We start from the raw sequence: 13,998 nt of genomic DNA on the forward strand, positions 1-13,998 counted from the left end.
ACAATATGCCAAATAATCATTAGATGTTTCTTATAATAAGTTCAATTGTTTCTTCAGGCATGTACTGTTCAATACTAGTTTTAGGAATTTCTAGAAAAGGAATGGTTTGGGACTTTTATATTAAGTAAATTATCTTGTTTGAGATCATTTAAATTTTTCCTATAAATGACAACATCTCAGTCTTCCTCAAAAAAGACTGACTTCAATTTATGTTAACAGATAATTGTAATGAGAGTGTCTAATCTCTAGACCAGCTGCCCTTTAGATATGATAATCCAGGCTTTCACTTAATACTTCTAATCAGATACCTGGTAATTACCCCTGACTGTCTAGATTCCCATAGCCCTCACAGGAGCGACAGTGTGGTACCGTGGAAGTTATTCTAAACGGGCAAGGGACGGGCATCCTTGGTGTCAGCGTTCTTCCCCGGCTCTGAGAGGCCATTGTGGCTTGTTTCTCGTGTGTCTGCAGTGGCATTTCCTGTGCACACATGGGAAACCACTCCGCCTCTCTGGATGAAACTCTCACCAGGGGCCTAATCTCAGTCACCCTGTCAGGTCTGTGTTCTCTAAAACCTTCCATTTCTGGCAACACAAAAACTGCCATGATGCCTCTCAACTGGGAACAATAAGAAAATGTGAGACAGCAGTGTATTTGTTCACTTTTTAAGCCAAATGCCTATGTTCTTTTGTAATAACCCAGGCCACTGTGCCATTAAGTGTCCTCAGGCAACAGCCTTTATAAATATATCCTACATGGTTTATTGCTCTCTGGTCTGATTATGCAAGTTTTGCTTTGACAGGTCATTTAACTTTTTTTCCTCCTCATCTTCCCTACCAAAAAAAACAAAACAAAAACAAACCCAAAACTGTTCTATACTCTAGATATAAAAGGTGTTAGCTTTAAAGTGCAAACTTTATTCTTAAATATACTTTATATACCCTTAACTTTAAAATATCTAATTACTGTACTATTTTATCTACTTAGTTCCTTACAATGATTAGTATAATCTTAATAATATAGTATTATCTTACAGCTTTGGGGAAAAATATAAATGGAAGAAAGCCAAGAAGTTAAACTTTGCAGATACTGAAGTTTTCTTTGTGCATGTGTTTGTGTGTCTGATTTTCCTTCCAGCTTTTCACAGAGTATGGCAGACTGGCCATGGAGGAAACATTCCTGAAGCCATTTCAGGTGAGTTCAGGTTAAATGACGGTAAATTCTTTTAAAAATTTTTTGAAGGCCATAAGCAAGTGTTTTAATGAATTGAGATGGTCTACTCCTTTCTTTTTTAAAATTTCATTGAAGAAGCTTGTTTGAATACCTCTTTAATGCTATTTGATGATTGGAGAAGATAGAAATAGGGAAATAAAAATTTATCAAATTGTATCTTTTTAAAAGAAAGGGAAAATAAAAGAATGAACTAGATATTTTAGTTTCTGCAAGAATATCAGCTTTTCTCCCCTAAACCCAACTCTCGCAATGTCTCACACATACACACACACACACACACACACACACACATTAAGTTCGTCAAACAAACCCTAAAAACAAGTAAGTAATACTCCTGGCACAACAGAAGGTGGTTACAAGCCACAGCAAAAGCTGGCTGAGCACCAGAAACAGACTTCAGAGTTCTCTTTCTTACACATTGACCTGCGGGAACCATTACCTCTCTCTTCCACTGAGTCATAGAAGACAGACAAACAGCTCAGCCTCTGCTGGGAACAGCAGGATAATATCAGGGTAATATCTGTACTTCAATTGGGTGGTATAAGCAGATACTCTGGTCCTCTACCCCTATAATTATATATCAAGAACCAAGAGATTATATCTAAGTCAAACAGCCCTTAAAAACAGTTACTAGAGGAGGAAGAGATTTAACCACCGAAGACTGTGTACTTGAAGCAGGATTGCTTCAGCCTGGGCTTATCAGAGGGGGCTCACGCAAAGCCCTAGAATTTAGCCTCTCCCTTCAGATACATGTTGCCAGTCAAAATGGATAATGCCTTTTGAGGAATGTGAGCACACAAGGAAACTTAACAACTAACAAAGGGCTGCAATTAATGGCTCAGATGGCAAATAATTTAAAAGAGTTATATTGATTATCTGTTGATATATAACAAATCATCCTAAAATCATAAACATTTATTATCTCACACAGCTTTTGAGGTTAGGAATCTATCTGGAGTGGTTTACACTGGGTGGTTTTGGCTCCGGGTCTCTCAAGAGGTCTTGCTCAGAGGTCTTGGCCGGAGACATTCTCTGTGAAGACTTGACTGGATGGTCCAGTTCTAAGCTCCAAAAGCCACTGTGTCTGTTGGCAGGAGACTTCAATTCCTCCGCACATGGACCTTTCTGTAGGGGCTGCTCACAACAGGCATCCTTCAGAGTAAGTGATTCTACTGCCGGAGAGGGCAGCCAAGAGAGAAGCAGCAACACTTATATTCTAATCTTGGAAGTGAAGACAGTATTGGTTCTTCCAAATTCTATTGGTCATACAGACTACCCCTGGAAAAGCATGAAGGAGGCTAAACAGAGGTGGGAATACCAGGACTTAGGGATCTTGGGAGCCTTATTGGAGACAGACTACCATAGGAGCACATTAAATATTCTTCAGAAATAAGGGATGAATGTTTTATGCTTCCAGTAATAGAAAATTGGATAATTTGTATTTACCTTCTTTCTGACAACAATAAAAAAACTCAACAGAAAATCAAAAATTTATTTGAATGAAGGAGTATTAACAACAGTAAAAAATTGTGATCAGAGGGAAGATAGAGGCCAATGACTGGATGAGTATTATCCTGTAAACACCAAACAAAAGAAAGCTATTGTAGCTACATTAATATCAAATGAAATAAACTTTAAGAAAAAAGCATTACTAGAGATAAAAGGATGTTTCTTAATAATACAAGAATGAGTTGTGAGTAAACATATTGGTAAATACATAAGCAAATGTAAATACACACACATATATAAATAATAAGTTCTAATTTATGGTAGTTAAAAAAAGACAGAACCAAAATACTTGGCAAAATAGAATGTAAGTTTTGTTTCTCGTATCAGTTAGGAATTTTAAAAAATTATACTATGTGATTGCTAAAATTTCAAGAATTACCATAAGAATAATAGAACTAGAATGTAGTACATCCAGGGCCATAGAGGATGGAAATGGAAATGGCATTAGCAAAAGCAAAAACAACAAGCAAATATTGCAGCCACTCTAAAAAGGACTAGAAAAAAAGAGAAGCAAGGTAAAAGAGGGACACAAGGAAACCACAAAGCAAGATGGTAAAGTCCAAATGTGTTCATGATTTCAACAAATATAGATTTAAACACCAGGGAAAAGAGATTACTAGTTTCTGCCCTGGCTGGCATAGCTCAGTGGATTGAGAGGCCTATGAACCAAAGAGTCACTGGTTTGAGTCCCAGTAAGTTCACATGCCTGGGTTGCAGGCCAGGTTAGGTCCCCAGTAAGGGGTGTGCAAGAGGCAACCACACACTGACGTTTCTCTCCCTCCTTTCCCCTCTAAAATAAATAAATAAAATATTTTAAAAAGAGATTATTAGTTTCTATAAAGATCAAATTAATCATCTATATGTTATTAATAAGAAACATACTAAAACATAAGAATAAGATATACCAAGCACATACTACGTGAAAAAAACCTAGGTAGCTGTGTTGATATGAGACCTCAAGTAAATAAGAATTATTTAGAATAAAGAAGTTGATAATAACAAAAAGTTCACTTCACCAGGGCAATGTAAGAATTCTAAATATGTATGTCAAATAGTCTCAAAACATATAAAGTAAAAATTGGTAGAATTGTAAGAGGAAATGATTAAATTCATTCAAATACAGCTTTCCTAACTATTGATTGGTCAAACAAATAGAAAATTGGTCAAGAGAAAGATGAAACACAGGGTTAATAAACTTGTCTTATGGGACATGTATGAAACACTATACCTAACACAGGGAATAAACATTGTTCTTAAGCATACAGGGTGCATTTGTAAGGATTTACCACATACAATGCCACAGAGCATGTTTCCACAAATTTCAAAGGACTGAATTCATACTGACCTGTTCTATGACCACAGAATACTTTAGGTAAAAGTTAATAAGAAAGTGTTCATTTAAAAAAGCATATTTTGGAAATTTAAATATATATTTCAAAAATAACTCATGAATCAATTCAGAATAAAAATAAAAATTTGAAAATACTGTGAACCAAATGCTTTAAAATTGTGCATGTTGAAAATAAATACTATAATGAGGACAGTAGTTGGAGGAAAAATATAGCCCTAAAAGTTTATTTTAGAAAAGAAGAAAGGCAGAAAATCAGTTATGTAAGTACAAATTAAAAGAAAGAAAAACAACGTCCTTTAGTACGTGAATGGATAAATTGTGTACATCCTGACAGTGGAATATTATTCAGTGCTTAAAAAGGAACTGAGTTATCAGTCTATGAAAAGGCATGGGTGAATATTAAATACATATTATTAAGTGACATAAGTCAAATTGAAAAGGCTACATATTGTATAATTCCAACCTATATGACATGCTGGAAGAGGCAAAAAAATGGAGACAAAGATCTGAGGATGGTGGGGGTGGTGAGGAATGGAGAGATGAATAGACAGAGGATTTTTAAGGCTGTGAAAATACTCTATGTGATATTATAAAGATTGGTATATGTCATTACACCTTTGTCCAAACCCATAGAATGTACAGCACTAATGAACCCTGTGGATTTTGAGTGATTATGATGTATCAATGCAGGGTCACTTTTGGTTTAAAAAATGTACCACTCTGTGAGTGATGTTGATAAATGGGGCAGCTCTGCATGTGCAGGGACAGGTGGTACTGGCCAATCCTTAATACTTTCCTCTCAATTAAAAATGCTCTAAAATAGTCTTAAAAAACAAAACATTGAAAAATTATAAACTGCACTTAATTTTTAAAGAGAGTCTTAAGTGAATTTGGCAACACAGCAGGGCTCAAAGTAAGTATTCAGAAATCAGAGGCATTTTTATACACCAACAATGAAAGATCAAATCAGAAATCAAGAAAAAAAATTCCATTTCCTGCAGCAACAAGAAAAGTACCTAGGAATAAGCTTTTCCAAGGAGGTGAAAGACCTGTACTCAGAAAATTACACAACACTGAAGAAAGAAATTAAGGAAGACACAAATAAATGGAAGCATGTACCATGTTCATGAGTTGGAAGAACCAATATCATCAAAATGTCCATACTACCCAAAGCAATTTACAGATCCAATGCAATCCCTATTAAGATACCAATGATATATTTCACAGATATAGAAGAAGCATTTCAAAAATGTATATGGAACTGTAAATGACCCTGTATAGCCACAGCAATTTTGAGAAAGAACAAAGTAGGAGGGATCGCAATACCTGATATCAAACTGTACTACAAGACCACTGTAACCAAAACAGTGTGGTACTGGCACAGGAACACACACAGAGAACAGTGGAACAGAATAGAGAGCCCAGAAATAAATCCAAGTCTTTATGGTCAATTAATATTTGACAAAGGGGGCAGAAGCATAAAATGGAGTAAAAATAGCCCCTTCAACAAATAGTGTTAGACTTCCGCCAAGATGGAGGCATAGGTGGAAACACTGTGCCTTCTCCCACAACCAAGTTTGAATACAACAAAAGTTTTGGAGAACTAGGACACACCCAAAGACCAGAAAACGGAATTATACGGAAGTCTGACAACTACGAACCGTTCAACGGGGAGGTAAGAGAGGCGGAGCCAGCAGCGGAGCTGGGTCGGGCAGGACAGATCCCCCGACCTAGGTGCGCAGGCAGCCCGGAACCAGTCGGGGTGGGGGGCAGACTGACCAAGGTCGCACATTCGCGCACAGTGAGACGGACCACGCAGGCCCCAGGGGGCGAACCCAGTGGTGGAGGGCTGACAGCGGTGGCACACTCGCGTGCCGTGGAGCGGGGCGTGTGGCCCTGGTGACGGTGGTGGCTGTGGTGCCGGTGGGGGTTTCGGCAGCAGGCGGCAGAGGGAAGCCATTGTCCCTCTTTGACCCCGCCCCCACATACAATGTCACAACCCAGCAACTTAGTTGCCCTGCTCTAGTGAACACTTTAGGGCTCTGATCCTGCTACTTAACAGGCATGAACAGCCCAAACGATGGTGCAAGAAGAACTCAAAGTCCCAGAGCCAATAACTCTAAGTGACCAACAGATTGCCAGCCTCTCAGAAGCCCAATTTAAGACACTATTTATCAGGATGCTCACAGAATTGGTAGATTATAGTCACAAATTAGAGGAACATATGAAGACTAAACTAATTGAAATGAAGGGAGATGTCCAGGAAACCAATAGCGATGGAAAGGAAAATGGGACTCAAATCAATGGAATGGACCAGAAGGAAGAACGAAACATCCGACCAGAAAGGAATGAAGAAATGAGAACTCAAAAAAATGAGGAGAGGCTTAGGAACCTCCAGGACATCTTTAAGCGTTCCAACATCCGGATTATAGGGGTACCAGAAGGGGGAAAGAAACAGCCATGAGTGGAAAACTTATTTGAACAAATAATAAAGGAGAACTTCCCCAGTCTGGCAAAGGAAATAGACTTCCAGGAAATCCAGGAAGCTCAGAGAGTGCCAAAGAAGTTGGACCCAAGAAGGAACACACCAAGGCACATCATAATTACATTAGCCAAGACTAAAATGAAGGAGAGAATCCTAGAAGCAGCAAGGGATAAGGGGACAGTCACCTACAAAGGAGTACCCATCAGACTGTCAGCTGATTTCTCAAAAGAGACCTTACAGGCAAGAAGGGGCTGGAAAGAAGTATTCCAAGTCATGAAATCCAAAGACCTACAGCCAAGATTGCTTTATCCAGCAAAACTTTCATTTAGGATGGAAGGACAGATAAAGTGCTTCTCAGATAAGGTCAAGTTCAAGGAGTTCATCATCACCAAGCCCTTACTGTATGAAATGCTAAAGGGACTTATATAAGAAAAAGAAGATGAAAACTATTAACAGTGAAAGGACAGCAAACACATAGTTATTAACAACCACACCTAAAATAAAAGCAAACCAAGAGGACAGCTAGATCAGGAGTGGAACCATAGAAATGAAGAACACATGGAGGGTTAGAAACAGGGGGGTGGGAGGAGGAGAAGGGGGGAGAAGGCACAGAAAATAGCATAGATGGTAGGTAGAAAATAGATAGGGGGAGGGCGAGAATAGTGGGGGAAATATAGAATCTAAAGAACTTGAGACACGTGGATATAAACTAAGTGGGGGAGAATAGTGGGGGAGGGAGTGTGCGGGTGGAGGGGAATGAAGGGGGGGAATAGAACAACTGTAATAGTATAATCAATAAAATATATTTTAAAAAAACAAATAGTGTTGGGAGACCTAGACAGCTACATGCAAAAACAATTAAACTCAACCACTAACATACACCATACACAAAAATAAATTCAAGGTGGATAAAACTTAAATATAAGTCATAACATCATAAAAGTCCTAGAGGAGAACATAGGCAGGAAAATGAGATATTCCATGCAGCAATATTTTCATTGATATGTCTCCGAGAGCAAGAGACATAAAGGAAAGAATAAACAAATGAGATCTCATCAAAATAAAAAGCTTCTGCATGGCTAAAGAAAATAGCACTAAAATGGAAAGAGAACCAACTGTATGGGAAAACATTTGCAAATGATACCTCAGACAAGGGTTTTATCTCTAAAATATATAAAGGACTCACACGATTCCACTCCAGGAAGACAAACAACCCAATTTAAAAATTGGCAAAAAGCCATGGCTGGTGTAGCTCAGTGGATTGAGCGTGAGCCTGTGAACCAAACAACCGCAGTTCAATTCCCAGTCAGGGCACATGCCTGGGTTGCAGGCCAGTTTCCAGCAGAGGACGCATGAGAGGCAACCATACATTGATATTTCTCTCCCTCTCTCCTTCCCTTTCTTTCTAAAGATAAATAAATAAATGTTTTAAAAAATGGACAAAGGACTTGAACAGACACTTCTCCAAGGAGGACATATAGAGGGCCCAGAGGCATATGAAAAGTTGCTCAGCATCACTGGCCATCAGAGAGATGCAAATTAAAACCACAATGAGATATCACCTCACACCAGTGAGAATGGCCATCATAAACTAATCAACAAGCAACAGATGTTGGAGAGGTTGTGGGGAAAAGGGAACCCTAGTGAACTGTTGGTGGGAATGCAGACTGGTGAAGCCACTGTGGAAAACAGTATGGAATTTCCTAAAAAAACTAAAAATGGAACTGCCTTTTAGCACAGCAATACCTATTGGGATTATACCCTAAGGATCCTGACACACCAATTCAAAGAACCTGTGCTCCCCAATGTTCATAGCAGTACAGTTCACAATAACCAAGTGCTGGAAGCAACCTAAGTGCCCATCAGTAAATGAGTGGATAAAAAAACTGTTATATATTTACACAATAGAATACTATGCAGCAGAAAGAAAGAAAGAGAGAGAAAGAAAAGAAAGAAGGAGCTCCTACCCTTCTCAACAGCATGGATGGAACTGGAAAGCATTATGCTAAGTTATACAAGCAAGGCAGTGAAAGAGAAATACCGTATGATCTCACCTATAAGTGGAACCTAATCAACAAACAAGCAAAACACAACCAGAGACACTGAAATAAAGAACAGTGTGACAGTAACCAGACAGGAGAGGGGAAAAGGATGATAGGTGATAATAGGGGGGCCATCTAGGAACATGTATGAAGGACACATGGACAAAGCCAAAGGGGATGGGTTCAAGGGTGGGAGGCGGGGATGGGTAGGGCAGGGGTAGGGCAGGGGTAGGGCGGGGGGGGGCATGGTGGGGTGAAAATGGAGACAATTACATGTCAACAGCAATAAAAATAATAATAAAATAAAAAAGAGGCAAAAGATATATAGGCAATCCACAGAAAGGAAACCTGAATGGCTAACACATTTTTGAAGAATGCAAAATCTTACTGATACCAGATAAAAGTTAAAATAGACATACCACTTTACATTCATTAAATAGGCAAAAAATAGAACATGTGGTTAATACAAAAATGATAGAGAGAATTTGGATAAATGGGAGTACCAGGACCTGTTAGTGAAAGTGCAGACTGGAGCAGCCATTCTGTGGAGCAGAGGAAATGTACATGTATACCCACTGAAGCCTTGATAGAGCAGTAGAAGTAATGGGGAGTTGGAGGCAACTTAGGTGTCTATCACTAGAAGAATGGATACATAAAGTATGGCGTAGAGCATACTCTGGAATATCGGCAACATCCAATGGGAGTGAACCTGCAATGTATGTATACAGTAGCATGAATAATAGTGTTAAAATTCATACTGAATAGAGCAGGAAAAAGTTTGAGATCTATAACTTATTATTTATGATTACTTAAAATACTCTACATATTTGATTGAAGAGCAGACACTTGAGAAATGGGAGTGGGATCTGGGAGAAATATGGTAAAATAAAGAAAAAGGGGTCTTAACACGGAGAGACAAAGGTATGCTGTGAGAGAGTATGAATCTCTCCCCTGTGGTCTGGGGAGGGGTGGGGAAAGGAGAATAAAACCATTTCTTTCTGACAATCTTCTATATGGTTTACAATACCTACTAGATTCTGGTGTCTTTTTAACATTTGTCAGGCTGATAGTTGAAGTGTTATATGGTAAATAGGCTACTTGCTTTGATTTTTCTCTTCTCTGAATTTGTTACTCTCAGGATCCATTGGCATAGACTGGGGAACTGCACTGTAAATTCTGGAAAGGAATGTTAAGTCTTATCAGCAGGTAACACTGCTTCTTACGCTTTGTCAGATATACTAAAACCAAATGACTTATGGCCAAGATGGAGATACACTTTGCCTCCTTGCACAGCCAAATGAGGACAACAACAAATTTGAAAACCAAAATAACCAGAACTGCCAGAAAATTGAACTATATGGAATTCTGACAACCAAGGAGTTAAAGAAGAAACATTCATCCATACCTGTAGGAGGGGTGGAGACAGGCAGCCAGAGGGGAAAGGACGATGGCTGGAGGACCGGGTTGGGGGAGGGTGGGTGGGCAAGCTGTCAGTCCAGGCAGTCCCATATTTGCATGCAGATAAACTTGGAGGAACAACTGGAGAGTGAGACAGAACATGCAACCCAGCGTTCAGGCGTGAGGAAATAAAGCCTCAAAACCTCTGAGTGAAAAAATCTGTGGTGGTTGAGGCAGAAGGAGAAACTTCCAGCCTCTCAGGAAAGTTCATTGGAAGGACTCAGAGGGTCCTAGGAAGTACACAAAACCACCCACCTGGGAATCAGCACCAGAAGGGTCCAATTTGCTTACAGGTAGCAGGAGAAGTCACTGAAAGCCAGCAGAGAGCTGAGCAAATGGCATTGTTCCCTCTCAGACCCCTCCCCCACACATAGCACCATAGTGCAGTAAAGTGGGTTGCCCCCCACCCCGGGGAATACCTAAGCCTCCACCACTTATGACATAATAGGTGCACACAGACAAAAATATATGGCCCAAATGAAAGAACACATCAAAGCTCCAGAAAAAATACAACTAAGGGATGAAGAGATAGCCAACCTATCAGATGCAGAGTTCAAAATACTGATAATCAGGATGCTCACAGAAATGGTTGAGTATGGTTGCAAAATAGAGGAAAAAGTGAAGGCTATGCAAAGTGAAATAAAAGAAAATGTACAGGAAACCAACAGTGATGGGAGAAAACCAGGACTCAAATCAATAATTTGGACCAGAAGGAATAAATAAACATTCAACCAGAACAGAATGAAGAAACAAGAATCCGAAAACATGAGGAGAGGCTTAGGAACCTCCAGGACAATTTCAAACGTTCCAACATCCAAATCATAGGTGTGCCAGGAGGAGAAGGAGAAGGGCTAGAAATTGAAAACTTATTTGAAAACATAATGAAGGAGAACTTCCCTAATCTGTCAAAGGAAATAGACTCCCAGGAAACTCAGAGAGTCCCAAAGTTGGACCCAAGGAAGCACACACCAAGGCACATTATAATTATATGACTCAAGATTAAAGATAAGGAGAGAATCTTAAAAGCAGCTAGAGAAAAGGAGATAGTTACCTACAAAGGAGTTCCTATAAGGCTATCAACTGATTTCTCAAAAGAAACCTTGCAGGTAAGAAGGGGCTGGTGAGAAGCATTCTAAGGCATGAAAGGCAAGGACCTACATCCAAGATTACTCTATCCAGCAAAGCTATCATTTAGAATGGAAGGGCAGATACAGTGCTTCCCAGATAAGGTCAAGTTAAATGAATTCATCATCACCAAGCCTTTATTGCCTGAAAAGTTCAAGGGATTTGTTTATCTAAGAAAAAGAAGATCAAAAATGTAAAAGAAGATGTAAAAGAAATGTAAAAGAAAAGAAGATCAAACTGTAAAATGACAACAAACTTACAGCTATCAATGACCAAATCTAAAAAAAAAACAAAAACAAACTAAGCAAACAACTAGAACAGGAACAGATTCACAGAAATGCAGATCACATGGAGGGTTATCAGCAAAGAGGGGGAAGGAGGAGAATTGGAGAAAAGGTACAGAGAATATGAAGCATAAATGCTAGGTACAAAGTAGGGGAAGGTTAAGAATGGTATGGTAAATGGAGAAACCAAAGAACTTATATGTATGACCCATGGACATGAACTAAGGAATGCTGGTGGGAGGAGGAGTACAGGGGAGAAAAAATGGGACAACTGTAATAGCATAATAAGATATATTAAAAATAAAACAAATGAGACCAATGCTCAGATATATCAGTTGATAGAGTGAGTTACTGTTTTGGGTTAAAAATATGAACTGTAAACAAATAATAGGAAAAACTTTAAGAGATCATCACTTGTTAGTAAACTATTGGCATTATGAATGTCTGTGAAAAGAAAAATTTTTCACTAAATTGGAGTGAACTAACTCCTAAACAGTTTTGGACTTGTAAATCTAAGTGTCTAAAATTGGATTGAGAAACTCATTAAGTAGTAGCAAAAGTGGCTTCCAAAGCTATTTATAAATATTTAAGATTAAAGCAACAAAATTCAAACCAAAGGAATACTGGACATTATACAATTAAAAGATAAAATGCAAATATGTTTAAATCTCAGAACATTAAAGATAGCAGCAAAATAATTCATACTTAAAATAGAAAAAGCATGTAGGAAAAACTCCAAACTACAATAACTTTAAATAAAAGTTTGATTAATTTAGCAAGCTTTCTTAGCACCAACCATTTCCATCCTCGTCCTCACTCCAGAATATTCAGTTTTTTCTATTGTGAACCCATGTCACCTCTACAATCAACATAAAGCATGTATTGATATACTTCACATATTTGTAATATTAATAGCTATATATTGGCATTGCAATATGCCATAATTTGTATAGCCATTTCCCAATTGTTAAGCATTTGGATATTTTTCACTATTACTCATAGTAGTGCTGTGACACTCATTTTGAATAATTTCCTAAAGAATATAGTCTCCAAAGGAAAGTTAACAAAGGCGATAATGTTTTTTCAGGATTTAAAAGTATATATGATCATTTATAGGATACAGCATAGGTCCATCTTTTGCCCCAGTTACCTAAATGGATTTAATTCATTTAAAAAATGTATTTATGGCCTGGCTGGTGTAGCTCAGTGGATTGCGTGCAGGCTGCAAACCAAAAGATCACTGGTTCGATTCCCAGTCAGGGCACATGCTTGGGTTGCAGAGCAGATCCCAAATGGGGCACGTGTAAAAGGAAAACACACAAATTGATGTTTCTCCCCTCTCTTTCTCCTTCCTTTCTCCTCGCTCTAAAAATATAAATAAATAAAATCTTAAAAGAAAAAAGAAAATTTATTTAAAAATGTATTTATGGCTTCAAATGTTTCTGAGAAAATTTGGATAATTTATAACCTTCATTTTTATCTCTACCTATATGTATGAACAAACCAGGATTCAGCAGTGTAGAAAACTGATGGCTTTTGAAATAAGGACCAAGATTCATAGAATTCCATGCATGATAAATGTAAATCATACAAATTATCCTGGAAGGGCATGGAACCAATGGGTGTGCTTATTAGCTGGTTTATACCAGTTCATAAGAGCTAATTAGTAAAATATTCAGGACTTAGGTAAGCCAATTATTAAATAGTTAGTAGCTTGAAGTCAGCCATGGTGTGTATACTTACATCACAGAAAGTGTCAAATGCTACAAATCAAGGCATTTTGTTGTTGGAGAGCCAGCTGACCAGCACGTTGGATGGGAACATTAGGAACATGGGAATTTGACACTATAGATAGAAAATAGGATATAGATTGTTGATTTGAAAAAATAAGACTTTATATGTGATGCTATTCTACACATGGTCCTCATTATGTAGACTTTGGAAGGTGTCCAGTGAAAAAAACCAAGAAATGAGACTAAAAATTTCCCAAGAAAATGCAAAGTATAGCCAAACCGACATACTTGGTTTCATTTATCCTGGTTCATGAATTTCTGTTTTGCAAAATTGCTTCCTAGCTAACTTCTGTTTTCAGAACACATGTTGTAGATATAAGTGTTCTGAATACAGGTTGTCATTTTATTTTGACAAAAATTTTGATGGAAATTAAATATATTTATAGATATTTAAATATATTTATATATTCACAAATACCTATATCCACTACCTTTAAATAAATAGCCAACTACCTTTAAGTGTAGATATTTATATATATTTACATATAAATATATATTCTATATAATAGAATACTTATAGAATTTATTCTATATAAATAGAATATAAATATCTACATTTAAAGATACTTGGCTATTTAAAGGTAGTGGATATAGGTCTTTGTAAATTCTTCTCTATATAAGAATCTCTTCCTCATAAAAATCCACAAAATAAGGAGAGAAAGAGAGAGAGAGAGAGAAGGCTCCACTTTAGTGAAACAAGAAATATCCGTAATGCAAA

General features: G+C 37.8%; 1 protein-coding gene across 3 annotated transcripts in view; it reads left to right on the plus strand.

Moving 5' to 3' along the window:
• The window catches only part of ATL1 (atlastin GTPase 1), a 60,832-nt gene that overhangs the window by 30,901 nt on the left and 15,933 nt on the right, over nucleotides 1-13,998 (plus strand). For all 3 annotated transcript variants that reach the window (XM_037054268.1, XM_037054267.1, XM_037054270.1), the window contains one exon: nucleotides 1,138-1,194. In XM_037054268.1, the coding sequence (XP_036910163.1) occupies nucleotides 1,138-1,194 (57 nt within the window). The remainder of the gene's footprint in view (nucleotides 1-1,137; nucleotides 1,195-13,998) is intronic.

This window comes from Sturnira hondurensis, unplaced genomic scaffold (assembly GCF_014824575.4).
Source record: "Sturnira hondurensis isolate 20B ecotype Veracruz unplaced genomic scaffold, ASM1482457v3 Scaffold0008196, whole genome shotgun sequence".
Taxonomy (NCBI): Eukaryota; Metazoa; Chordata; class Mammalia; order Chiroptera; family Phyllostomidae; genus Sturnira; species Sturnira hondurensis.